Raw genomic sequence first — 27,785 nt, forward strand, 5'->3', positions numbered from 1 at the left:
ATGAAGGGCACAACAACGGAAAAGGCAAAGGGTCCTTTAATTACGAACGGACCTCAGTGTGGAAACCATTTTCACTCGTCTCTCGTCCCAATAAACTTGCTGTTGTTGGATGAACTTTTCAACAGGTTCCCTCTCCTACAAGAGCGGGCCATCTAATATGACATCCTCTTCATCGGCTTCTGAAATCAGATTGTTCATGTAGACCACTAAGTGATTGCCTGGATTCGCATTGTAGTGTCCTACGTGCGTCACTGATTTCTGTAGCATGTCCATAAATCACCCTGTTCATAGAGGAAAATCGTCTGGACGTTGGAGCATTACCAGGCGTAAGAACGATTTTTTTCCTATAGCTTTCTGAGTCCAGACCAACCGCCCAAGACAGAGTGCCACAACGAGCACCTTCTTTCCCTTGTCTAGAACCGATATGGCACGTATAGGGCACCGGAGTGTTGTACGTAAACGCTATGTATATTTTGTCTCTCACTGACGAGACATCGGTCAACACCTAGCATGAAACGACGGGCTTACATTACAAGTCGAGGGGCGGATTTTAATGTCTTCTCACGTCGTTGAATACTATGTTCTTGATGGCTTAGGGGAGACTACCTATTTCAGAAACGCTAGAGTATACGGCATCGATGAACGGCGCTGTCAGGACTAATTAACAACCCAGACTTTAAAAGTGATGTCCCAGCTATTGCGAATTCGTTTCCCACGCATCTAGGGCTGCCTCTCAGGGCAGTGCTTTGAGTGAGAGGAAGGACCACATGTGTTTTCTCTGTCTCAAGGACGGACTCCTTATCGACGGAGACACCAGGGAACCTGGATTAGTCCTCCAGCGGCAGCCTCGCAGCGGCGCAGGCATTGAACCCTCGACAAGACCTGATCTTTCATCCCCTTCTTTCACTTCTATTCGACACTAGCGTACAAAAAATTATGCAAAAGCTCAAAAACATACAACACCAGGGATTCCCCAGTGGTCACCCACCTGAGTACTAATCCGGCGCTTCCCAGTTTATCTAGGGCAGAGCGGACGGGATGCCGAGTTCTCTAGGAGCTATGGTCGTATGTGGTGGTTTATTATTGTAACCAGGTACACAAAGATATGTCTTTGGGGAAAGAAAAAAGAATATAAAATATAGAACAGACAAAACATACAATACTGGGAATTCCCCAGTGGTCACCAACCTGAGTACTAGTTTAGCGCTTCAAGGACATATCTACTTGGTGAGAAAGGACTACTTAAACCGGCAGCTTGTGACACGGAAACATGTAACGTATAAGCAACGCAGCAATATCGGCCTTATGAGACATGCCCAGGTTGATTGTGGCATTCCCACCGTACGGTGGCCGTCCTTGTTCGCACAAACATTACTGTTTTTTGAACTCCTCCGACGAGTTAAAACGGCCATGGTATACCGACCTAGGACTATGTAAGTTACCGCCCCTTCACCTCATCTAAGGTACATGTAGTCTATACATGAACCCCGATCATGACCTCCTTTACACGGATCCAATCATTGCGATGACCCCGCTTCCCCTCACAGCCTAGTCAGGTAACGCACATATTACGCCTTGGCCAAGTCTGCAATCATACGGGGTCTACGAGCTATGGCTATGTTCCTCTTCTTCTCAGCCAATTGTCTAGTCCCTCATTACACCATTTCAATACAATATAAATAATTTCGTAACAGTTTTGTCCACATGTTTCTCTAATTACCCTCGTCAAGATATTAGATTACCAGAGTAATCACTAGGTGGCACAATAATGACATTGCAAAAGCTGACCACTGCCCTCGTATCTGGAACTCAAGAGAAGAGTCTGGCTTTAGCCAACCTTCATTTCGATTTCTCGCTATACAAAATCGAGGCCCCGGCTGAGTTTAAGATATTAGGTTAAGAGCTCACCCCTGCTGTTCGAGAGGCTACGGAGGCAGGAAATCCTCACGTAACTGCCAAAAAGCTCGGTGCAATTTTTCAACAAGTTCTTCCTGAGGCTAACAATCTCTTTATAGCTTACGAAAAGCGTGCTTCGTAGATCGCATCCCGCCGCGATGTTAATCCTGTAGGATATACTGCTGATGGTATCTTCACCAACCTTGTAGGGGATTGACGGAACAAGCATATGAGCTGCTGATACGTCTAGGCGCCTACATGCCAGCAAGAATGTGGTCTGTCATCGACGCCACGTCCATTTGGCTTGACTTGGTACACGAATGAAGGCAACAACTCAGTACGGTAAAGGCCATCTCACCGGACTACCAGTAATCACAAGAGGCTTCTCACATATACCTGTCCCGAGATCAGCTAGCTGAGTGGGACGCAAGCGCTCGAGCGAGCTTGGTTGCGCGCCGCCGACGAGTCTATGCAAAACAAGCAAAAATAGTTCATGATTATTTTTGATAATGTAGACATCGCTATCAATAGGAAGCTTGGTTTATACGACAGTGTCCTTGACGCATGAAAATCGGCCATGGCGGCGATCGACCAGCTGATACTAGGCATGCCCCAATCAATCCAAGATGGGGTGATTCTATTAGGCCTTTCGTCGGTGCACATTTACCGGGACCTTCTCGTACTTAGAAAACAACATACAATTGCTCAATTTGACGACTCAATCGTCACAAAGGCTGGCTTACCTACGATTGGTCTTGAAATAATGCATCATATACACAGTAGTGTTTGTTGGTCTTTACCGCTATCTCAATTTCGGTATTATGGTGGCGCTATAACTTCCGAAAGGGCACTTATTATTTGAGGAAATCGCATTACTGTCCAAACATTAGAACGTCGATTTCACTGATATTGCGGGTATTTTAGCCGCTCTATGGGCAGGGATTTATAATACTAATCCTCCTCCCGGTATTTCACCGTATTCCCACCATATCCAATAGCTACATGATCTAGCCACAGCTCTCGATCCGATACTCTCAACATCAGGCTGTCTAGAGAAAAAGATCTGTAACCAAATATTTGAATTTGGTGCTAGATGTTATCTGGAATTCATAATCTCTAACGAAGATCGCAAGAAAATTAGCAACTTGATTAGTCTTGCGGACTTTAAAATTATATTTCCATTGCTCACTCTAGAAAGCAACATCGATATTCTTCGTGATATTGCGCATAAGACGACTCTCACCGCTTCATAATTCGGTATAAAACTTTCCACGTAGCTACATGGACATATGCTATAATAGTGCCTAGATATAACGTTATGATACCCACTTGAGTCACTTGTCGAGCTCAGGGCTACACGTTCGTTGGTTCCATAATGCTTTGTGGATAGCGCGACGAATGCGTCACTTTCAACGGAAGAGGATGTGATGTCTTATGGCGAGCAATCAATACGCATTGAGGAACGCGCGCTCATAAATACCTTCTGTAGGTGTCAGGAACATAATCATTCTCCCAAACCCGCCTAGTCTCTGTCGGTGTAACCCAAACATGTCTCAGCCCACTGCTATAATACAGGGTAACCAGGACTTCATTGATATCGAAGATGACACTGAAATATTCCCCATGGAAGAAGAACATCAGGTTGAGATCCATAAGACAACCTTTGCGTACTTCGCCGGGGACCTAACAAGCGCAGCGCTTTTTGTGGAAGTTCAAGGGCAGCTTTCACGACTTGAGCTCATAAATGTTCCTAAAGACAGTCTGGGACGTCTGGAAGATGTGCTTCGAAAGAAACACTTTCGTACTGCTGATCTGGTCGCTTGTTTGTCTTCATATATGGCAAGAACCCATATAGTCAAGTCCCTGGTCGCTTTGGCAATAGCCGCTAAGATCTATACGAATGTCCTTGAAGCAACAGTCTCAATGGAAGTGACTCGAAGCTCTTTATACGCAATGTCCTGGGTACCGCTAGGTCAGGAGCCAATGACCCAGGTGGGCTTCGCTCCCTTTCAAATGGACTGGGTCCATTTATTTGCCTGTATTATTCAGTTCGAACTGGGCCCCCAGTCCGTGAACCTCGCAGATTTCGAGAGAGTGATGGCTGTGTCCGTTGGAGACTAGCTATAATATCGCATGGCCATTGCTTTCTGGCCCTTTCATGAGATCCGATCCGTACGAAGTGCGCCGGATCAGAGAGAACATCGCAAAACTAGGGTTCGCGATGCTGATCCCACTAGAGAAACTACGGGTGAAAGAATTGGAACCAGACAATTGGCATTTGATCTACCATACACCATTCAATGGACAAGAGGAGGATTTTTTCCAAGCCACCTCCCTCCGTCTGTCATTTACAGGTATCCGTTGGAATGGGTATACATGGGAACCGAGATGCAGAAATTTACTTCCTTGAATCGATTATCTCGATACATGATCGCGGAAAGTGGATTGCGAACATCGATATTTTACAAGATTTCTATGCGAAGAACTGCGCGACTGAAGTCTAAGAGCTGTGATAATTCACAGATCAACCAGCTCGTTACTCCTGGGGCAGTCGACACTATTACTGCAATTAACACTTGTGATGAGCTGCTAGATCGATCGGATGCAGCCGGTGTCACCCGCACGAACGGCAACTGGATTGGCAGACTATCTACATGACATGAAGTCTCTAGCAGAGTTATATAAGAATCTGACAAAAAGAACATACAACACCGGGGATTCCCCAGTGGTCACCCACCTGAGTACTAATCCAGCGCTTCCCAGTTTATCTAGGGCAGAGCGGACGGGATGCCGAGTTTTCTAGGAGCTATGGTCGTATGTGACGGTGCATGCTTGTACCGAGGTATAGATAGACAGATCCTTGAGAACAGAAAAAACATAGTAAAACATAGGAAAAATAAAACATACAACACCAGGGATTCCCCAGTGGTCACCCACCTGAGTACTAATCCGGCGCTTCTCAGTTTATCTAGGGCAGAGCGGACGGGATGCCGAGCTTTCTAAGAGCTATGGTCGTATGTGACTACATTTCCGAGTATCGCTAACTATAATATTTGTGTTTCAAGGCAGGCCAGCTCAAAGTTTCTACAATTACCATTCCTCCATATGACGCTGAACGCTTACAGGTATAGAAAATAGATATCGTCTAAAAATAGAACTCGACCGCTTTCGAATATTACTCATCTCAAAAGAGTGTACGAGGCTTACGAGTTAAGCTATAAAATTACAAATTCTCGGAAAAGGGGACGGGCTTATTTTGTTTTTAAACCAATCAGTTGTCATAACAACGGCAGATCCAAACAAGACATATCCGTACGAATAAAAGACAGCGGAAGGCGTCGCCTGCTGCTGGACCAACTACCCCATGCTCAAGGTCATGCAGACGGACTGCATAAGCGAGTCCTGGAACCCATGGGCCGGGAATGTCGTTGGGACCGATATGAGCTACCCCGAGGCATTTTAGTTGCTTGCGAGCCGTGATAATGGAGGGGACGAGAGAAGCAGAGATATAAAGCATTGGTATTTGATTGAGATGCTCTTAAGTTCGTATACTTGATGGCTTTGATATTGAGACCTTGCGTCTACAAAAGAAGAACGGGAGATACCATGTCCCTAAAGTGTGAAGCTTCTCCAAGTGCTTCCGTGCCAAGTCCGGCGCTACTCTGGGTTTGCTGGCTCGAGGTCTCTGCATCCGCTGCCATTCAACAACAAGATATTTAGCCATGTCATGAGAGGAGACCTGTAGCAGCGAAGCGTGCCTGTTGTATTGTAGCGAGCTTCGCGAAGGGGGTCTGCAGGCCATCATGAGTTATTGGAAGTTGTTTTGCAAGGACAAATGCTAGATGACGAGAAATACGCATATGAAACACGCAGGGCCATAGCCTGATAAGAAGAGAAAGGAACAAGAACAAAACATAAAAAGACTTTGAGTTAAGCACAAAGCAGAGATAAATGGGCCTGCCCTGGGGTCGAACCAGGGTCACTTACTCCCAAAGCAAGTATATTGCCGTTATACTAGCAGGCCTAGAAGCTGTTGTTGAAGATATGCGTCAAGTCTGGCATGAATAAACTACCGTGACGTTGTTGTGCCAGAGAGAGAAGGGGCTGTGGTGAATGTGTTCGGTGAGTGAGTCATCGGCAACATGTTCAATATATCGGCTGGGCACTTGGTCTTCCAGCGACATACCAAACATGTGGGGACCTCCCAGGATAGTCGTTGGTGATCGGAGTCTCCAAGACAAATATCTGTCACAGTTCTGTCGTAACCGCCTGAGGTTTAACGTTTCCTGATTTTACCCCCTAAGCCTCATTTTCTGGAGAAGCGACCCGTGATTCCGAACGTCGTGCTAGAAGGCCGCCACCGGGATCGTAGTAATAATAAGTACGGCTAGGCAATGCCTATCTCGTACCAGGCACGTATACTCACTATAGCTATCCCGGTTTATCTAAGGTAGACAGGGGATATGTTATGGCATGTGGTATAGCACGCAAAACCCTGCCTTAATGATTTTACTACGACCGATCTATCTCTCATCTTATCTTCAGCACGGCGATGTGACAGGCCCTTTACCGGCGGTTTGAATCTGTTCCGCCCCTATCATGACCACACCGCAATTTGATCTTTTTTTAAACGGGCTGTAAAAAATCGCGAGAAGACCTTTGTTCCATCTCGTTGGCTGATATCCGCATGATTGGTGGGACAAATTGTGCAGCTTAGTAATAACACGATATACGTTGACATAGTCTTAGAATACTGAACTCGTATTGGCGAGCATTGACCTGTAGCCAACTGTACCCTATGATACAGGCAATGTTTCGTATCACTGCAGTCGACCATCGACCATGCGCGAAAAATACACTTGTATCTACATACCCCTTTGAACGCCGTTAGATATGCTGCTATTTGGACAAGCTCGGCCCCTATCCGTACAACCTCTACATCCTTTTCGAATTTCATGACGTCGATATACTAGTTTGTGTTTCTGCTCATGCTGTTGCTTGACAGCCTCTTAACCCTTGGTCTTGGTGTTAAGAATAAGAGCCACGATAAGTCTAAGCACAAAGTTAGTACCAACAAGGCCAAAGCTTCAGAGAGTTGTTTCCTACCCATAGAGACCCAAAACTTCTCCGAAAATGAGGATCAGAACCATGCCAACGAAGACTCTTGATTGTTCCATGTATGCGCGGACGCCCTTGTCACCAACGATTCCGATACAATAGCCAGCAGCCAGGCCTGTCATGCCGACGGAGATGCCGCACGCCAGGTGCATGAAGCCGCTAAATAAGGTGTAGCTCTGGTTGCTCGGCGGCTGCATGTCTTCGGCGATGAGGACGGAGATGACGAGGGAGTAAACGGCGATGATACCGGACATGACAACGGGGATCAGACACTATCAAGAAGGAGAGGTAGATCAGCCATCAATTACGAATCACTGCGGGTGAGGGTGGTGGTGACGTACCTTCATGATGAGATCTGGCCTGAACGTTCCAACACCAGCGATGCCAATACCCGACTTGGCCGTTCCGTATGCTGCTCCAATACACCCGAAGATCATGGCTGCTGCAATGCCGGCCTAGAGTGAAGAGAAGTTAGAGCGATACTGTGACGCAGCAGACTACTCTACTGGCAGCCGGCGAGGTGAGGAGAGCTCACCATGCCGAAGAATGGCGCGAATTTGGGAGCCGCTTCGGACACGGCCATGGTGTTTAATGTACTCATCGTGGCCGGGGAAAAGGTCGAGGGATGAGGTGGGCGAAGGACAGCGTCGAGGTCGTTTTGATGATGCTGGGTCCTTCGAGCTTGGAACTGGAACGGGAACGGTTCCAGCGAACGCAATATCCATGGACCAAATGAAGCTGCCTCGCGCCGGAGCTGCCAGGGTGCACGAGCCACCCAGCAGAAAAGTCACGTGATAGCCCAACGGGCGAACCCCAAATCCAAATTCAACCGGGCGGCTGCGACGTAGTTGATCATAACGAGTTCATCAAGTCGCGGTCGCAAGCTCACTTCTTGTGCGGGATTCCGTAACCGACTGTAGTACTAGACTAACCGTAGGCGCGACTAACTACAGACTACTTTCCATACATCCTGGGGCTCGAGGGCTGATGTATGGCAATCCTATCTACCCTATGTATGACCAGACACCCCCAAGTTTAAACAACAAGGACCCGCCGTTGGCTGGCTACTGTATGCATCCAATTGAAGCTACAAACTTGTATGATAGGGCCTGCGACAGATTCAACCATCCATTCTGCTCAGTCGTGGAAACCTGCGCCATTATTACTTGACTTGTGCAGATCGGCAATCGCTGCTAGGATTTGGAGTAGATTGGGAAAATGCTACATATAGTACTTAACGTTAACTCCCTGCTCCCACTTGGCAATCAATTTCCAAGATAAAATCAAGTTCCATTAGTGCTTGAGGAGCCCTGTGCCTTGATTTCATGTTGAGCTCAATCAAGTCTTGGACATGGGGGGAATGCCGCCGACCGCCGGCAACACCTGCAGAATTGCGATGTGAGGGAAGAAGCAACGCTGCCCACAGAAGCACTTCTGGGCTGTTTCCAACCGCCAAAATGACACCACATAGCTAGAAGTCTGTGAGTGCACCTGGCCTGTTTCATGGTTTGAGTAGTAGTAGTGGCAGTAGTAGTAATTGCGCAACGAGCATCATGCATTCCCAGGCGAAAACAGGTCATGAGCATTTACAGCTGACTGACACTCAAGCGACTTCAAACGCGGCAGCTCTTCAATTCATGTACAGCCGTGTGCCGTGACAGCATTCTATTCGATACACGGATACCTCAAACCCCTACCTGGAGATCTGCGCTAACTTGGCAATTGATAGTATGGGAACTCCCCAATTTCGCCAAAAATCAAAAATAAAATCCCCCATACATATTGAATGACCCCGTCTCGTCTCGTCTCGTCTCTTGTTACGGACAACTGTTTTCGAACATCTGCGAGATCCGCCGTTCCGAGTCAGTCCTCAGGGCCCAGGGGTTGTCTTGTTCGAACTTCGTTGACGCGCATGTCTCTCCTTATTGCAGACCTAGCCAGCCATAGAAGCGAGGGAGTTGCCAGGCGTACATATGTAGTGGCGTTACCATCCTGACCAACACGGATAGCTCTCAAGCTACTGTAGGTATACTCATCGCCGACGTAACTCAACCTTACATAATAATCCTTGAGCCGAGAAGGCCGCCCAGTTCTAGTCCAAGTAGGAATAGCTTGGGGGTGGAGATCCATTCAAGCCGGGCGTTCACCCATTCACTTCCACTTATTATTACTGCAACAGGCACAGGCACAGACACAGGCACATGTGCAAGCCACTCGCACTCGTACTGTCTGTCACCGGCACTGGCACTTCGCAGGCAGGGTGATACCAAACAAGCCCAGGTTTCTAAATGCCCTCCCACAAATGATCACGGCAGAGCAATAGCGACATAGCGCCATTGGTTTGCACCTGATTCCCGGCCTTGCTTTCGTTTCGATCGTTGAGCAACACCTGTGCAGTCTCGGGCTCATCGCTCACCGCTGACATTTTCTCTTCCTCTTCCCTTCTCTAAAGATCCCTTCCCTGCCTGCTTCTGCACATTACGACCCGGCCCCCCCCAGTCCTAGTCTCGCGATCCAGGATCCCGACAGATCCCCAAGTGCGATAACGGGTACTTTTAGGCGAGGAAATCTTGGGGGACTGTATCTGGTAAGGGGTTTACACAACAACGCCATCGATTTCGTGCACTCCAACAAACATCTCGATATCGATCCCCCGCCCAATTCAAGTTCGCCTGCGTGTCCGTGTCCGTGTCCGTGTCCGTGTCCCAGGCACTCTTAGCAGTCATCGTCACCGACCGAGGCGACAAGTATCAGGCCACTCCCCATACAATCCGATCGAGATATCTATCGCCAGTAGCTTCATATCTGTGTACAACCCGGTTCCCGTCCTAGGCTCTCGCGGCCGCCTAGGCTTGTGAACAGAGTGAGTACCATCTGTCCCCATCGTAAGCATGAGCCTATCGCCGGACTGTCGTACGACATTGCATTCAATTCGTGACTCGGGCTGCTGTAAACTCTGTTCTGCTTCAAAGGCCGTGGCACATCCCGTGCCCCCCAGAACCAGCAACAGCTCGACCTCAGCTTTCCCCCGCCATGACCATTGCATTTCTGCACTGCGATACTGACAAGACTTTGTCATGCAGAGCGACATCATGGCTGACTACTACGACCAACGCCGGGGTCATGGCCACTCGTCTAACAACCAACGGGATGCCGCCTTCTCCAACATCTTCGGTGCAGCTCCCCCGCCAGGCCGCTCGCAAACCATGACATCTTCCTCCGGTGACATGCCCTCGTCTCGCCCCATGCAGCAGGACGGCAGAACCTCAACAATGTCGTCGACCATGTCTGGCATGTCCTCAAACGACATGCGGCGGCAACCTCCACCGAGGCCCCAGCAGCGTGGCTACGACGAACAAATGTCGGGTAGGACGCGGACGATGGACACGAGCATGGCAAATGGATACTACCAGAACCAACGAAACCCATCAGGCGGATATCCACCTCAACATCAGCATGCGAGAGGCCCGATGCCTGGCCCTGATAGGAGACCATATCCCGGACCACCGCCACAACATGGAGGAGCAGGAGGAGGACCGCCACCACCAAGGTTCGACTCTCGAACGGCGACTATGCAAAGCTCGAGTGGTTATGGTCCGCGTGCACCAGCCCAGAGGTATTATCAAGGAGCGCCTCAGCAGCCAGGCGCTCCAACTGCTTCAAGAGAGGACCCTTACAGATCGCAATCCATGGCGAGCATACAACGACCAAATATGTACCAAGCACCCCCTCCACAAAGCCAGCAAACACCCATGAACAGCTTTAGAGGAGCATCAGGTCCGGTGGCGCCGGCTTCGCGAACGACAGCACAGGGTCGTATCGTGCCAGAACGTCACGACGATCGGTCAATGTCCATGACTGGATATCCCCCGCCAGATAGGGATGCACACCAAACCATGAGTGGTCGAATTATACCAAATCGCGCCAGAGCACCATCAAACGAAACCCCCGCGATGAATGGCTACGCAAATTATAATGGCTATACACCGGCTCCGGGTACAGCCACAAGAACTATGAGTATGGCCTCGTCGACTGTCTCGACCATTACCGCAGGCGATCACAGCCGAACCATGTCAATGGCTAGTACCATTACACCATCTGAATCCCCCGGCGACGACCAAAAAGATCTTATGCACCGTCCTTCAATATCGTCAAGATCTACGGGCGAGGGCGATAGGCCACCTACTGCCAAAGTCCGGACGCCGCTTGTATATCCTGCCCTGCTATCGAGAGTGGCGGAAAAATTCCAACAGAAAATCATCACTGGAGACAGGACGAAGAACGAGCTGACCTACAAGAACGCTTTTAGTGGTTCCGAAGCTGTCGATGTCCTCTCGTACATCATCAGGACGACAGACAGGAATCTGGCTTTGCTGCTTGGTCGAGCTCTTGATGCGCAAAAGTTCTTCCACGATGTTACATACGAGCATCGTTTGCGTGATTCTAGCTCTGAGATGTACCAGTTTAGAGAAACACTGATGGACGAGCCGGACGACAAGCCCCCGGTCAACGGTGTATTCGTGTTGCTCTCCGAGTGTTATTCGCCAACATGCACAAGGGATCAGCTGTGTTATTCGATCGCTTGTCCACGAAGATTGGAGCAGGTTTCGCGACTCAACCTGAAGATGCAGCCTGGCTTGAAGAGGGAGGATGATACCGTCGCTAACGAAGACGACATTGACCAGACCGACGAACAGAAGCTTTGGATCAACAGCGTGCCAAAGGAGGTGGCCGAGAGTGTTGATGATAGGGAGAAGAAGAGGCAAGAAGTCATGTCCGAGATATGTTACACGGAAAGAGACTTTGTCAAAGATTTGGAATACTTGCGAGACTTCTGGATCTTGCCCCTGAGGTCCAAAAACTCGCCCATCCCAGCTCCAAAGCGGGAGAAGGTTGTCCGGAACATCTTTAGCAACATTATCGACCATCCAGCCCTGCATACTGTCAGTTCGAGGTTCGCAAAGGCCTTGACGGAACGGCAGCAGAAGAACCATGTCATACCCAATCTGGGTGACATTTTCCTCGAATTTGCGCCCCAATTCGAGCCGTTCATCTTATATGGTTCAAAGCAACTAGAGGCTAAGTTTGAGTTTGAAAGCGAGAAGGGCAGCAATCCGTTCTTCTCCAAGTTTGTGGACGAGATCGAGCGGAGAAAGGAGTCAAGGAAGCTCGAGCTTAACGGTTATCTCACGAAACCAACGACAAGATTAGCGCGATATCCGCTGCTCCTGGAGAATGTGCTCAAATATACAGAAGAGGGCAACAAAGACAGGGAGGACATCCCCAAGGTGCTCGTAATGATTCGCAGTCTCCTGACTCGTGTCAATGCCGAGTCTGGCAAGGCTGAGAACCGATTCAACCTGCGACGCCTACATGAACAGCTGCGTTTCCGCCCCCAAGACCGTGTTGACCTCAGGCTTACCGAAGATGGCCGTGAGATGGTGTTCAAAACTGTCTTCAAGAAGAGTCCGAGTGATCCTACTGAGATTACTGCGTTCCTGTTTGATCACGCAGTTCTTCTGGTGAGGATAAAAACCCAAGGCAAGAACGAGGAAGTGAAGGCCTACAGAAGGGTAAGTGTAATGCTACACGCAGTTTGACTCGTGTGATACTAATGTGCGAGTCCAGCCTATTCCCCTGGAATTACTCTCAATCAGAGAGATGGACGAAGTTATTCCACAGCATGGCATGAAACGCTCTTCCTCGAGTTTGATTCCCCTCCGTGCGGGTAATACCGACAACAAGAAGACTGAGGGCTACCCAGTCACATTCCGTCACTTGGGTAAGAATTTCTACGAGCAGGTGCTCTATGCGGCAAATCATTCGCAAAGGAAGAAGTGGCTTGAATTCATCGATACCGCTCAGCAACGACTACGGTCTAGAGCCGATTTCTTCAATGTGAACAATATCTCCACGGGATTCTTTGGTGTTGGCAACCAGGTCAACACAGTTACACCTTGTGGTAAGAAAAAAAAAAATTTCCTCTCGAAAAGTCTATCTCGTGGAGGCACAGCTACTAACACATACAGATGGTGGCCGCAAACTGATCTACGGAACTGACCAGGGCATCTATGTTTCGGATCGAAAGAACAAGGACGCAACCCCCAGACGGGTCATCGATGTCCCAAGTGTGACACAAGTCGATGTTCTCGAAGAATATGGCCTCCTGCTTATTCTCTGCAACAAAACCCTCATGTCATACTCCCTACAGGCTTTAGAGCCCAATGAGCCGGCCCTTTCCAAACGAGGGAAGAAGATTCAGAGCCACTGCACTTTCTTTAAAGCAGGTATCTGTCTCGGTAGGCACTTGGTGTGTTGCGTGAAGTCTACTGCACTTTCGACCACAATCAAGGTGTACGAGCCGAACGATGCCATGAGCAAAGGAAAGAAACAGAAGGGCTTTGGTAAGATGTTCAATGCTGGGCAAGACGAGCTGAAGGCCTTCAAGGAGTTTTATATCCCGACAGAATCTACTTCGGTTCACTTCCTGAAGAGCAAGCTTTGCGTAGCTTGTTCACGAGGTTTCGAAGTGGTATCTTTGGAGACTTTGGAGACACAGAGTCTGCTTGATCAGGCAGATACGTCACTCGATTTTGTTGCCCGGAAAGAAGGCGTGAAGCCGATTCATATCGAACGACTCAACGGCGAATTCCTCCTCAACTATACCGACTTCTCCTTCTTTGTTAACCGTAACGGTTGGAGAGCGCGGCCAGAGTGGCGCATTGATTGGGAAGGTACTCCCCAAAGTTTTGCCCTCAGCTACCCCTGGATATTGGCGTTTGAGCCGAACTTCATCGAGATTAGAAACATCGAAAATGGAGCCGTGCACATTGTGCCGCATAAGAACATCAGGATGCTACATAGCAGTACGCATGAGGTAAGCATATTTACAAGAGTGTATTGCGCAGTCACTGTACTAATTAATCGATCCAGATTCTATTTGCGTATGAAGACGAAAATAATCAGGATGTTGTGGCAACTATTGATTTCTGGAAGAACAACCGGAGATCAGAAATGCCGTCCTCGCAGGAAAAGGGGCAAGGTGTTCACTAGTCACCTGCACCTCCTATTTCCTCCGGGTCTTCCTCTTTCTACTCGTATTTGCGCGTTTCGACATCGAGAGCGCTGTCATATCCTTGATATAGGAAACTTGCATATGCATTATACCGAGAGATTGTATTATCATTGGACGGGAAGAGATGTGTGTGAAACTGGATAACTGGGTGCAAATATTTTGTCATCGTTTCACAATTGCGTCCACGGAGACTTCCACCGCTATTGACTTGATCTAGCCGCTGTGCTACCTCTTCTTAAACAGTAATTCGCACCATAGTTCACTGAAGTGAACAACCGCAGCCCGCACAGTTGCAAGTGCTGTACGCACTTTGGGCTCGCACTTCAACCCGGTGGATTCATTGCAGAAGTGATCCGGCAGGACAACTTCCGGAGCGACGGCGTGCAATGGGAAGGGGAAATAGCGGAAGCAATATCGTGGCAAAGGGCGGGTTGTCTGCATTGATCTGGGAATGGGCGACTGCAGCGGATTGTTGTCTAGATATGAACGGGGCTGTGTCAACCTACTACAAAGTAATTGGAGACCAAGAATTTTGAGCACATGTTCCTTTGTCTGTGGTATGTTCAGTGACCCATAGTTCTGTGAGGCGGTGCCTCTGTAGAATCCATAAACCTAACAAGCAAACTGGAGCTCTCCATCGGACATTGTTTTTGTATAGTACAGTACGGCTCAGGGGTGACGATGACCGTGACATGAGGGATCTCACATCCACAGGGACATTGTCTACATCATCTCGTCATACAACTCTTGTCAATCCTGACCTACCTTCCTAGTCAAGTCTTGCCTTGCCCCCTTTTCTTTTTTACTTTCTTTCCTTTTTGTTTCTTCTTCTTCAGCCTCATCTTTAATTAGAAACTGAAACCTCTCTTCTACTGTAGCAATGCGCCGTAGAACTAACTACCTACGTAGCTAAATATGTAATCAAACTTAGCGTTCTGAACGAGTCATGTCTACGTATTTCGAGAAAAGAATATTACATTAAGACTTTTTCGAAGATTCAAGCCAACTTACTCATGTCACCGAAACATAATCTTGTTTTCTTCAGAACTACATATCGTGTGGAGTGCATTTAGGTGGAAGGGGCGGGTTTCGACAAGCACAACTATCTCGAAATTCCCCCCTTGTTGTCATGTTGATCGACAGGCACAACCATTAGCGGACCTGGCGGCAAAAGTCTGTCTTTTCTCTCCTCTAAAGTCCAAAAAAAATTGCTCCCTTAACCCGGCCCACGACGTGTTTTAGTGAGTGGGAGGTGGGTCGCCCTCTTTTTTTTTTTTTTTTTTTTAATTGGGGAGAAAAAGAGGCAATGTGGCTATGATCGGGAGAAAAATTCGCAATGTAACGCGACGTGACGACAGAAAACCCTTGGGCACAACGGAGGTGGGAAAATTACGAGAAAACAGTTCCTGGCCCTCCTCCCCTGCGTTGGTGGGTGGCAGTGTTGGCGAACTGGAGATTTGATTGCGCGTTCCTGAGGTCTCTCCTGTTGATCTGATGATTCTGGACTTCGCGTGAGTTAACGGACGGGTCCAATTATGAGGAAGGAGAAGGATGGTGGTGATGACGATGATGATGATGAAATGGAAGAGGGGGGGGGGCGGTCATCGTCGTCTTCAAGTCGTGGGAATAAGACATCGATGTGGGGATGGATTCTTTTCTTGGGGGGAGGAGTGGGTTAGAGAGTTGTTGATAGCGTGAGTATGAAAATGATGCTTGGAACGTCCCCCCGTCAAACTAACGTCAAATAAACTCTATTCTTTCGGAATGCTGTCTCCGCGGTGCCCCGGTCAAGTCGGGTTGGAATCCAGTGTATGTGGCTAGGACTGAGTTGGCGTGCCTTCGTCGTACGACAACAAGAGGTAAACTGATTGGCTCGTTACCGACGACAATACTTTGACTCTTGAAGCAGTGAGGTGCACATATTGTCTAGGATTGTGAAGCGGCTTTGGTGTTCGAGGATACACGAGCGGAAGTACAAAGTTCGGTCTCGAGAACCCAGTTTAGAACGACGGTTTAATACATGACTATTGATATTACTTGTAGGACATGTATATCCAGACTCGTCGCCTATAAGTGTGACAGAGGTTTGTTGCTGGACAGGTATCAGTTCGTGCGGTTATCGTACGTCCGACAAAGGTAGGTCTAGATGATCCTCGGCGCCTTGCGGCTCTCGCCCGTTACACGAGTTGCATGGTGCGTTGAAATATGGTTTACATGGCCCGCTGGTTTAGCTTGTGTATTGTGGTATGACTTCAGCATCCAATCGTGATGCGGGGAAGCTCTCTAGAGGTTCGTTGGAAGGGCACACGATGTGCCGAGTATGGACTATGGCTGGGCGTTGTATGCATATGCACGCTCGACTGCACTGATGCAGCGTCGGTCATGCGGGGGGCAGCGAATGGGGGTTAATCGGGTATTATGCTCGGCTGCTAAGCGCAGCATATTGTGATGATTGGGTCTGAATTCAACGCCTGTGTTAGCTAATCAGAATTCGTTGAGATCACGGGACTGGTAGCCTGTCAGATCATGATGCTGTTGTGGTGGTTGGGGTTGTAAGAGTGGTGGTTGACAATCAGGGTGTAGCGCCATCACGGCGTGCCTCACCCAACAGTAACTATAGAATTGTAGGGATTTGCAGCTACTGACATTACGTGAATGTTTCATTGGACGTCGCGAAAACTAGGCCGTATAACACTATACTATGGAGTTTGACACACCTTGGAGGCGAGAATTTCTGCGCATGTCGTTACCACATAAGATACGCACCATGATCCAATCAACTTTTCGTGTTTGTAAGACATGACAACTTGAAACGGAGAGTGAACTCGTTTGTGGGAGAAGAAAGTATCCTTGGGGCATTTAAGATTTCGCTAGCCCGACGTTGTTGCCAGTAGCTCATGACAAGTTACAGTACACATGTCTCGTGCTGCCGCGGGATGGAGCGTGTAGCATAAGAGCTTCATCAGAATAGCTTCAATGTTCCTCAATATATGGGGTCGAGCTAGAGTTCAAACTTGCCGAAACTCTCTCACACAATCTCGAAGTATGGCAAATAAGACCCGAAGATTGAGGCTGTCGAGCGCAATGCAACTTTCCAAGCGCATGACAACATTGTGGGCTTGGACAGCACGATCAGCACGAGGTACCGCACGACAGGACGTTCTAGAACTGATGTGCATGGCTGTGCATGACCCATCGTGGAGCGTGTTTTGGACGCGCTTGACAACTGCCAGCATCCGCCATCCGGGGAAATCGGGGACTTTCTTCCAGTCAGATCTGTCACAGGAACATCACGAGAGAGGATCTCGATGCAGCCCTGCCAAACACGAGGTCCCGTTTGTCCCACTCATAGCATTGAAACACGAAGGAGACATGGGACTGTGTCACAGACAAACGTTCCATCTCATCTACCTGCAGCGGATCTTGTTCGCTACCAAGAAAGTCCAAGAGTATGTATTGCGCTGCTGTGACATTGCACTTACCGTCCCATATCTCCACAGCCAACAATGGGACATGGCTCGGAGTTTCTGAATTGAGACTGGTCGTGATTCGTGAGAGTTCTTGCTGGCAGAAGGTTTTCCCCATCTAACTCGTTCAGATCAACGCTTGAGTACGCTATCGCTTTGACGTCAACTCAATACCTGGTACTACGGTGGCACCAAACCACTTGCAGGAAGCTCGTGTGCGTATGGCGCACCTGAAGTCAAAGGTGCGCGTTGGTTCAAATGCAGTGATTTCTGATTGATGAGGATCGCTGGTCTACGGCGTCTGCAGTTCGCTAGTTACCACCCTAACGGCACCCGGGCTCGCTGCCGCGCTCGCCCTCGACAGGAAGGGAAATGCCTTAGCGCCGCTGTCATCGTGCCCCCCAACAGCAGGTTCCGTGGCTGGCCGTGGCACGATTGCCAGTGCTATCGAGTTCCGGTTTTCTGGAAAGTCCGGGGTGCCACGCCTCGGCCAAGCAATCACATTTTTAGCTGACCCAGAAGCAACGAGAAGCGCTTTTGGTTCAAGCAATCAGCACCCCCTTGCTGGGTGCTAACTGATTGTCAGGGGTGATTCCAGTTACAGGGCAGAAGTTCCATTGAAGGACCGGCACCAGATTGGGTTTGAGAAGCTGACGCTTACTGCGTCAATGAGCTCCATCCCGGTCTGTGGGCTCCAGAGTCCAGTCCCCCATCTGAGCTGACCTCACACCACGTCCTTGTTTAAACGGTTGGTGTGGACGGATCTAGCGGATCAAGAAGGTTTGGCGTCGAGGCCAGGGGCAAAGGGAGAATTCAATATAAATTATCATGACCCCGGGACTTGCTTTTTCGAAAATAATCTATTGACATCCGACCAATACATGACACAGAACTGAAAAGGATTATTGCTTTATTCATCTAAAGACAAAAAGCTCCTTTCGCTGACGACATCGACCAACTGCTAGCAAACTACACAGTACTTAGTTGTAGATCTCCCGGCCCACTCCACCATCCATCATACAACCTTTAAACAAACGCCATCAATATGCCTACAAACTGTTATTGTGCAAACTACTATGTAGGTTCTTCAAAGCTTGAATCGGCCTGAAAGTCGACCTCGATGTTAATGCGTACACGAACAGGGCGCGGTCAACTGCCATAATAAGGTGACGCAATTTGGCGAAAGGTGTAGGCTTTGCACAGTAAGTGACGTGCACCATTGACCAACCACCCTAGATTGGAGCTGACCAGGTCAATCTACAGGTCATGAACGAGGGCAGATCCGCTCGCTATGAAACTTTGCAAGCCTCTTCATCATATCACTCAGACAGCAATTCATCACGGAGCGACTCAGGTCGGGAAGACCGTCGTGGCCGCACCAGAGAAAGGAAAGACGCTAGGCTTGTGAGACAACAAAGTTGAGTGCCGGTCGCAGGAAAAAAGGCATAGAAGTGAAGCATTAGAATATGGGATTTGCAAAAAAAAAGCCATCGGCGTTTGGGAATCGTCGGTATTGTCTGGTTCGGGCCTGGAGCGCCCATGACAACGACATCATCATTACTGGAGTCAGGTTGTTTCTGCATCAAGACGGGATCTAACATTAAAGGGGACTAAAACGAGCGTGGAGATACCAGACGTGCTCAAATAATACGAAAATTCAATCAATCAATCAACCATCATCTCGATGTTCTGCATTTCTGTGCAAGTGCAAAAATGCGCCACACATTGTCTCGTCACCAAAATTCACCACATGACCACTAGTAGTAAAGGCTCGGATCAGGCCTTGGCTGTAGCGGAGAGGATCTCAATGAAAGCGCTAGGGTCTGGATCTCGTCCGAGGTAGTCCCTGATTAATTGCGCCTCCGACCCTGTGCTGGATCCTGGCTCGAGCATGGCACGGCGAAAGCGCAGTCCTTCAGCTTTCAACTCGTCAGTGACGATGTCCTTGAGCTCATGGCGGGTCTCGGTGCTCAACAAGTGCTTGAACTTGGCATTGAAGATGTCTGCACTGAAGGCATCCGCGCTGTTCAAGAAGTCAATGTCAGCGGCATGTTGATGAGAAGCTGGGGCTTTATAATCGCGAGAGTGCTGTAAGGGATGCGGACTTGGGGACATGAATAAAAGACTTACGTGGTGTATGTGTAGTAGCTTGAAGCATAAGCGCCCTGGATGGCTCGGAAGTGCGTCTGGCCGTGGAGGGCAGCGTAGCCTTGCCCAAGATCCTCGACGCTTCGCAGCAAACTGTACTCATGGCGGTTCTTGTTGAATAGGACAGAAAGCTCAAGCTCGTTGTCTTCAGTCGGCTCCCATGTAGTATGAACAACCTGGTCAAATATGGCAAATGCCAAGTCGCTCAGTTTTGCGGCTGCGGCGTGATCGTATCGTGTTGCGATTGTATTCTGGACCATATCTTCGGGCAGCTTGATGTTGAGCTCTGGATTCTCGTAGTGGCACGAGACGGCGCGAATCATATTCGGATCCCAGAAGAAGTGCTCGAAAAAGCGGCTTGGGATCTCGGTGTAATCGCGGGTCACTTGAGAACCGTGGAAGCGGCTATACATGCACCGACCGACCAAGTTGTGAACAGCATGGCCCAGCTCGTGGAACAGGTTCACGGTATCATGATACTTCATCAAACTCGGCCTTGACTGGGTCGGAGGTGGGTAGTTTGCCATCAAAATAGCTGAAGGATACTGCCGTGTACCATCTGGTTTGAGGTACCCCTGAACCGGTGAGGTCAGCCACTTCAAACAACGACACAAAGCACAAGTCAATAACTTACAAGCTGTGCACCAAAAACACCGACATGGCTGTACTTGCCGTCTCGAGGATACGGATCGACGTACAAGTAACCCAGGAACCCTCCACCCAGATTCTCACTATTCCATACCTCAAAGACCTGAACATCTTCATGCCAGGTGTCTACACCATCGTGTTTGGGTGACAGTGTCACAAAGCGGAGCCCAAGAAGTAGTGAGTATACTTCCTGTAACTTGGGTAGCATTAATTGGAATGAGAAATATTCGGCCACTTTGGTCGTGTCGATCGCCACTTTCTCCAACTTAGCCAGGCGCTTGTAGTACTGGGAGTCCCAACGGAAGATGGCATCGATGGAGGACTCATCCTTCTGTTCGGCGGAGAGGGTCTGTAGGTGTGTTTTCTTCAGCTCAGCCAGCTCGTTGAGTTCTTCTTGTCCAAGCTGCCTGAACGGCTGCTTAAGACTGTCTAGGAACTCGGAAACACGGTCCGCACTCAGCATTCGCTCCTGGTCTCTAGACTCGGCGAAGTTCCTGTAACCCAACAACAGTGCGGACTCGCGCCTCAGGCGAAGGATCTCATGTAGCAGCGTGCTGTTCTTCTCCTTCAAACGGTTGTCCCAAGCAATGTAGTACTTCCTCCTGACACCTGCATTGTGCACGTCGCTCAGGACTGCATTCATGTTGGGTCTCTTGAAGTTGACAAAGTATTTTCCTTCATCATCTTGCTTGAAGCGCTCCAGCACGGCCGGTGCCAGACCGTCGAGTTCCTCTTTCGTCAACCATATCCCGCTGACATCGGCATCGATGTTACCAAGAAACTGGCTCGAGAGTTCCGTGAGGCGCAGGTTGATTTCCTTGAGCCGCGCACGATCTGAATCCTTTTCAATCGCAAGACCGTTACGAGCGAGCTCTTGTTTGAGCTTGCGCAGGTATACCTGCGACTCGGCAGGAAGGTCCAGAACATCGGATCGCTGGGAGACGGCTTCGACAACAGCGAAGACGTCGGCACGTGTGCAGCGCTCGATGACATCTTGCTTGAGCGCTACATCGGCCCGCTTGGAGGCGGCCCGGACGTCCTTGTCGACGGATGCACCCGAGAGGAAATACAGAATGCGGCCTTGTGCGAGACGCGCGTTCTCATCGTCGATTATAGGCTGGATCGAGTTGGCGAAAGTTGCATCATTGGGTGCAATAGTCGCGACATGGTCCCAGACTTTGGCAGAAGCAGCAATCAAAGCATCTGCAGCTTCGGCGATGGCGTTTGGGGTATAAGAGAAGAAGGGTGGGGGCTGAGGTGGCTTGACTTTGCTCATGGTTGCTTGGTTTGTGGGGATCAGTAAGAAGACTTGTGAGTATACTATGCTTGGCGCAATGAGTTTTTAGAGGAGATCGTTCTGAATCCACTAAATTCTTATTATATCGAGCTGCTGTGCCTCGACGTGGCAGCGCCAATCTTTCCCAAAGCGGAGTAAAGGGGGTATGTCCCCATACTACGTTATCGGAGACCTTCTGTATGCGGCAAGCTTCCGTATACTATACCACACAAAGAGTCCTAGATGGAAGTCCTATGGGTAGATAAGCCAGTAATAGGTGGGTAATTATGTTTCGCGGTACGAGCTGACAAATTCTCAGATACAATGACTTGCAAATGTCCTCCGTCTAGTCCCGCACCTATGCGGTAATTTATGACATCGTTGTATCTATTTTACTCTCCCCGATGCGGATGGATTGATACGTCCTCAGCACAGTCTTTCAAACTGTGGTCTCACATTATTGTTGTACCGCACACACCAAATCGTTTCGTAGGAAATAGACAAAACACAGCATCACGACAACACAATCAGTCCTTTCCAGTTCTATGCTAGCATGGCTGAGATCAGCTATTGATATCCCGCTTTACATACACATCCATGTGTACTAGTACTTGAAAACGAGATTCTATGAAAGGCAACTAAGGTCAGTGGATGAATGCCTCATAACTAAGTGGATAATCCAGGAAATCACCAAACGCCAAAGTCACTGGTGTAGATATGCGGTTTGCTGAGCCTATAAACAGCCTGCCCAGTTTGAACGGACAACATGCCTAGACAATCTGTAGGGCAGAGGGGAAATCCTGGGTGTGTAACTCTGGATACTCAACCATGTATTTGTATTTCCTTTGCAGGCATGAAAAGCTTACTGTAGAGCGGTTGAGTTGTGCCATCGCCCTTGCGAACATAGCAGAGCTTCAAGAGTGCGTGATGATATCGAATATCTGCGAAGCTTGCAACATGCAAAGAAGAGGCACCGCAAGAGTTTGAGACCTATAACGAGCGACCGCAGATTTTACCATCTGACCAGGCGCGGACATGACCTGCTAGGTTGTGTGGCTACACAGGCCCCTTGTGGACAGAACAATAATCACGCTCTGAGGGAACGCTCAAGCGCGACGGACACCAGCTATCGCTGATGTTAGTGTCGAAGAACATGGATAAAGTGTTCACTCCGCGAGCTAGCGATGGAGAAACTGGAGCAGGAGAAGAAGGAGAAGAAGAAGAAGAAGAAGAAGAAGAAGAAGAAGAAGAAGAAGAAGAAGAAGAAGAAGAAGAAGAAGAAGAAGAAGAAGAAGAAGAAGAAGAAGAAGAAGAAGAAGAAGAAGAAGAAGAAGAAGAAGAAGAAGAAGAAGAAGAAGAAGAAGAAGAAGAAGAAGAAGAAGAAGAAGAAGAAGAAGAAGAAGAAGAAGAAGAAGAAGATCAATATTGTAGAAAAAAAGCCGGGCGAGTTCAGCGACTTAATCCAGGCACTTACCGAGGGCTTGAACTATGGCAACACCTTTTTAATCCCTGCAAACACGCTGCTACATCTTCTAGGGATTCGAAGTTATTAGATTTTGGTAGGTCCAGTTCGGGGGGGGGGGGCTTTGAGGCGTCTGAAGAGCTTGAGAGATAGCCGCGACAAGTTGGTTGCGGAATTGGAAACTTATGACGAAATGGAAATGAGGGAACGGGAGACATTACTTATGTTGATTACGGAAGTTTAGATACATTTAGTGAAGATGTCATCCGTGCCTGTCTTTCCCAACCCCAAGAACTCAATAACACTGAAAGACAGAAAATGACTAGTTATTTCTCGGATTCATATAGATTTTCATATCAAATCTTAAAACGTTTCTACAATCATTGTATCACGGAATGTGACGAGCCGTCTATTGAACTTTCCTGCAATGCGCATCTAGATTTTACGATATATCGCCTCAAAAAGTACAGTGGAATGATATTGGTGTAATGTTTTTCAACTTGGTTACAGGTCAAAAGGCCAGGCTATACAAATCCAGTTCTTGGAGCGTTCGCCTATCCGGAGATCGACTGTGTACAAGCCTAGGTAAAAAGAATCCACATACAAGACTACCGTGGGCTTGTTGCAATATTTCAAAATTTTGTCACAGGTAATTACGAACATGTCATACAATCACAACAACCCCACTAGTTCGTCATCTTTGCTACGTGACTTCTAGATGGCCCCCTGCACCCTGTGCCTCTAGTCTACTGTTTCTGATGGGGGTTCGCGTACATATATTCAATAAGACGAAAAAGGGTTGTTTCCTGTATAGAGAATATATCGATGACATTATTCGGGGAGCTTCGTTATACATCAAGAAACTACATATGCCACTTCTAATATGTCTGTTATCAAGTACCAATCTTTCTGGGGGAGATGCTGGTGTAACATCAGATCAAGGTTCCGAAAGAAGTCCCAAGCTAGCAAAATGAACAAGATGAGAAACATCAGAAACGCCTGGATTAAAGAAGACTTGAGGTGCGCCAGGAAGACGGGAAGCCACGCAAGGTCGCCTTGATCTACAGAGACCCAAGAAAAGTTCGAGGAGGAGCTTCTTGCCAAGGAAAAGAAGACTAACAAGCGAAAACAGCTTCGCGCTGAGGCTTGAGGGGGGAAAAAAAAAAAAAAAAAGGCCTGATGAAGCCGTCACTGAGGCTTCGAAGTCTATGAAAAGAATGCCATGGCGGTCCAGAGCCATCTGGACATAAGTGACTGGACCTTCGGCATTTAGCAACATCCGAACTGGCACGTAAGTAGCCTTTCGTTCAAGGCGATAAAGGCAATTCCAGCTCCTCAAGCTTCTTAATCAAAAGCCCGAAGCAGACAGTGACCTTTGATTCAGTCTGGCCAGTGTCTGTGTCACGCGAAGGACGTCTATAAACGCTCTATCCAGATGACAAAATAACAAGGGTTAAAGAGGGTTAACGAAGATGGAGATGTCTCGAATAAGTGGTAAGCGCAGGCTAAGGAAAAGACAGGGGCTGGGATCTGGCCAGATAGATCCAACCATAAACATGATAGCCCTCAGATTAATTGACCAGCGAATTAATCCATGTTAAAACTGAGGGAGAAATAAATTAGACGAACTACTGCTTCAAAGATCAGAAACAGTGTTCAGACCTTAGGCAAAAGTGAGCCCAAGTTGCTTACATACGTGATTATTAAAATGTCTTGAATATCATTTATGACCTTGACTACGATCCGTGCAGACTAATAATACCGTGTGTCGTCGTTGCAGTATTCGTACTTAATATATGGATGAGTACCGAATCCGCAAGATCGGGATTGATAATGAATATTTCCAGAAAAATACAGTTAGGAAGGGATGAAGCAGGACAGTGATGGGGTTCTTGGCTTCGATGCATGCAAGATATCCTTTGGTAGGGAGTCTCTCCGTACGACCCCTGGGGTTGGATGCCACAGACTGACAACAAAACTTACGAGTGGTGGGGGGTGATGCGTCGCAAGGACCTGCGCTATTTTGGGGGGGGGGATTCTGCCAGAACTCCCAAAAAAATAGTCATGGCTCGCGAATGGCGTTTGGACCCCTCCACCAAGCTGTACTTCGGCTATTGCAAACTAAAACTACACTAAACTTAGTCAACATATCTTGTCGAAAAAGAGGAAAGACGAAGCCTGTGAATGATGCCGTGTTATTGTTCTGCTCCGTTGCCACTGAAACGAACGAACGGAGAAGACGATGGCTTCAACGGCCCAGTGTTGACACAGGCATCAGTGTATCTGGTCAGAGGTTGTTGAAACATAGCTAGCTCTGCGCATGTCACGGGCGTTACGACGACTACAAGACACAAGACAAGACGAGACAACCTTGGGTCCACTTGAGAAGACCGCAAACGCACGACGGACCCTGACCGCGTGCACAGAGCCAGGCCTTGCGAAGCTATAGAAGGCTACCTACCACCCGAGCCAATTCGCTCCCTCGACACTTTTCTCACTTCCTGTCATTCTACCCAGTCCCAGTTTCGCGACAGCGCAATAGTCAGCAGAAGCAACATGGCGACTCACATCGACCCAGCCATCGCCCAGGCGCTGGCCGCGGAGCCCACTTCCGATATTCCTTTTCGAATGCGAACGAATCACGTCCAGACGACTTGGGCAAAGACCTTTTCTTGGATGCCCGAGCTCTATATCCAGCCGGAAACATTAGAGGAGATCGAGCACCTGGTTAATGTCGCACGACGCTGCCGTCGCCGCATTACCACAGTGGGGTGTGGCCACTCGCCTAGCTCCATCACATGCACTTCCTCATGGCTAGTAAACCTGGACAAGTACAACAGGATCTTATCTTCTGATAAAGAAAGCGGAATTGTGACCATGCAGGCTGGTATTCGCCTATACCAGCTAAGCGCTGAATTGGACAGGCTGGGTTTGGCAATGCCCAATCTGGGAAGCATCAACCATCAGAGCATTGCAGGTGCCATATCGACTGGCACTCATGGGTCAAGTCTCCGGCACGGATTGGTATCGGAGGATATCTTGTCCTTGCGAATTACTCTTGCGGACGGTACCACCAAGAAATGCTCCCCGACAGAAAACCCGGAGCTATTCCGCGCGTCGTTGATATCTCTCGGAGCACTGGGCATCATCACAGAGATCACCTTCCAAGCCGTGCCTGCCTACACACTGCACTGGAGACAGATCATCGATAAAGATATCAGCATGCTCAACCGCTGGTCCGGCGACTTATGGACTCACGCGCATTACGTTAGAGTTTGGTGGTACCCATACACCCGCCGCGCCGTTGTCTGGTCTGCATCCGAGACTGATGAGCCAGCTCGCGATCCCCCGACATCCTACTACGACGGGGCTCTCGGCTACTACATCTACCACAATCTACTCTACCTGGGCCAGTTCGTTCCCCGGATACTGCCTTGGGTAGAGTGGTTTGTTTTTGGTATGCAGTATGGTTTCGCCAATGGCACCACGACGGAGGCCATTCAACCGAGCGCCAAGGCTTTGCTGATGAACTGCCTGTACTCTCAATTCGTAAATGAGTGGGCGATCCCTCTGAGCAAGGGTCCCGAGGCACTCCGCCGACTCAGTAGCTGGTTGAACCACCTGACACCAGAAGATCCTGACTACGTACCTCACAACATCCCCTTCTCCGCTGAGGGCCTCTACGTTCATGCCCCGGTGGAAGTGCGTGTTAGTGATACCTCGAACCCACAACTGAACTCCAACAGGTCGAACACCAGCCCTTATCTTGACATTACGAGCCATGATGAACCAACACTTTATCTCAATGCTACTTTGTACCGACCCTATCATGCGGACCCTCCGTGCCGACAACGGTACTACGAAGGGTTCGAGTGGTTGATGCGTGATCTAGGCGGCAAACCGCACTGGGCTAAGAACTTTGAGGCCGATGGCACTCAAATTGAGCGCATGTATGGCAGCTCGTTGCAACAGTGGCGCAGGGTACGGGACGAGGTTGACCCTGAAGGCATGTTCGTGGGTGCTTGGCATAGACGATTTGTTCTGGGCAATAGCCCCAGACTACCCTTCGAGGAGGTTGAACTTAACCAGAAACAAAAGTGGAGCGGTGGCATTGAATATGATGGCATCACGGCCTCGCAAATCAAAGGCCCGGACGATGCATAGTATACGCGGCCGTTAAGCCATCTTGCAAGATGCGATTAGATGCATATGATTTACGAGCAATTGTCTGTAAGGAAGATAGCGAAGAATGATTAACACGACATCAACTGTTCGTTGCAAACCATGATAGTTCTGGCGCAACACTTAATGCGCCACCCAGAGCTAAGTGTTGTTAGTTCTTTGCAAATATGAAGTACTTCAGTTCTTGACCTGGAAAGAAAATAGAGCTATCCTCCCGAGACACGCGTATGCTGATATATATCCTATCACATGAGCACGTGGGTTTTCGCCATCAGTTTAGCAATACTTTTAGAAGCCATACCACCATACCACCATGCACCATGTCGAAGTCATAAGGAATGTTGACCAGTAAGGTCGACCATGGTCATTTACTCAGTTTGGGCTTGCAAGATATAGACGGGCCGAACTGCAGGGTTACATTGCCAGGATGACATTTCCCCTCTCTCAGAGTTGTTGTACATATATACAATAACGTACGCGAATAATCAAACAGAAATAAGAAGAAATCCGAAA

At 48.7% G+C, this 27,785-nt stretch overlaps 7 protein-coding genes and 1 non-coding gene across 8 annotated transcripts; 5 read left to right on the top strand and 3 right to left on the bottom strand.

Annotated features, from left to right (window-relative positions):
* Positions 1 to 2,467: 2,467 nt before the first annotated feature.
* BKA67DRAFT_521325 (uncharacterized protein) lies at positions 2,468 to 2,758 on the top strand (the record flags this gene model as incomplete). The annotated part of the gene is made up of 1 exon (XM_046098269.1): positions 2,468 to 2,758. A coding segment is annotated over one exon (291 nt), but the record flags the coding sequence as incomplete, so codon positions are not given.
* A 686-nt stretch (positions 2,759 to 3,444) lies between these two features.
* BKA67DRAFT_537705 (uncharacterized protein) lies at positions 3,445 to 4,017 on the top strand (the record flags this gene model as incomplete). The annotated part of the gene is made up of 1 exon (XM_046100373.1): positions 3,445 to 4,017. One exon carries the CDS (start codon positions 3,445 to 3,447, stop codon positions 4,015 to 4,017), a length of 573 nt encoding a protein of 190 aa, XP_045956133.1.
* A 1,832-nt stretch (positions 4,018 to 5,849) lies between these two features.
* Positions 5,850 to 5,920, bottom strand: BKA67DRAFT_t129. Its single transcript has one exon. It is a non-coding gene; the product is annotated as a tRNA-Pro (tRNA).
* A 985-nt stretch (positions 5,921 to 6,905) lies between these two features.
* On the bottom strand, positions 6,906 to 7,597 carry BKA67DRAFT_521284 (vacuolar ATPase proteolipid subunit C; the record flags this gene model as incomplete). The annotated part of the gene is made up of 4 exons (XM_046098264.1): positions 6,906 to 6,948; positions 7,003 to 7,286; positions 7,356 to 7,469; positions 7,550 to 7,597. The coding sequence occupies 4 exons, from the start codon at positions 7,595 to 7,597 to the stop codon at positions 6,906 to 6,908; spliced, it is 489 nt and encodes a 162-aa protein (XP_045956134.1).
* A 2,509-nt stretch (positions 7,598 to 10,106) lies between these two features.
* Positions 10,107 to 14,067, top strand: BKA67DRAFT_521199 (CNH domain-containing protein; the record flags this gene model as incomplete). Its single annotated transcript, XM_046098255.1, has 4 exons — positions 10,107 to 12,587; positions 12,643 to 12,976; positions 13,044 to 13,891; positions 13,948 to 14,067. 4 exons carry the CDS (start codon positions 10,107 to 10,109, stop codon positions 14,065 to 14,067), a joined length of 3,783 nt encoding a protein of 1,260 aa, XP_045956135.1.
* A 2,953-nt stretch (positions 14,068 to 17,020) lies between these two features.
* BKA67DRAFT_647815 (uncharacterized protein) lies at positions 17,021 to 18,131 on the top strand (the record flags this gene model as incomplete). The annotated part of the gene is made up of 2 exons (XM_046105966.1): positions 17,021 to 17,538; positions 17,864 to 18,131. The coding sequence occupies exons 1-2, from the start codon at positions 17,066 to 17,068 to the stop codon at positions 18,129 to 18,131; spliced, it is 741 nt and encodes a 246-aa protein (XP_045956136.1). The 5' UTR covers positions 17,021 to 17,065.
* Positions 18,132 to 19,682: 1,551 nt separating this feature from the next.
* On the bottom strand, positions 19,683 to 21,628 carry BKA67DRAFT_521610 (uncharacterized protein; the record flags this gene model as incomplete). Its single annotated transcript, XM_046098289.1, has 2 exons — positions 19,683 to 20,279; positions 20,339 to 21,628. 2 exons carry the CDS (start codon positions 21,626 to 21,628, stop codon positions 19,683 to 19,685), a joined length of 1,887 nt encoding a protein of 628 aa, XP_045956137.1.
* Positions 21,629 to 25,215: 3,587 nt separating this feature from the next.
* BKA67DRAFT_572222 (D-arabinono-1,4-lactone oxidase-domain-containing protein) lies at positions 25,216 to 27,380 on the top strand. The gene has a single exon (XM_046103269.1). The coding sequence runs from the start codon at positions 25,647 to 25,649 to the stop codon at positions 27,252 to 27,254; it is 1,608 nt and encodes a 535-aa protein (XP_045956138.1). The 5' UTR covers positions 25,216 to 25,646; the 3' UTR covers positions 27,255 to 27,380.
* Positions 27,381 to 27,785: the final 405 nt, after the last annotated feature.

This window comes from Truncatella angustata, assembly GCF_020726525.1.
Source record: "Truncatella angustata strain MPI-SDFR-AT-0073 chromosome Unknown BKA67scaffold_6, whole genome shotgun sequence".
Taxonomy (NCBI): Eukaryota; Fungi; Ascomycota; class Sordariomycetes; order Amphisphaeriales; family Sporocadaceae; genus Truncatella; species Truncatella angustata.

Excerpts from the sequence above, each read along its gene's own strand:
- BKA67DRAFT_572222 (XM_046103269.1), top strand. The coding sequence starts at position 25,647 with ATGGCGACTCACATCGACCCAGCCATCGCCCAGGCGCTGGCCGCGGAG.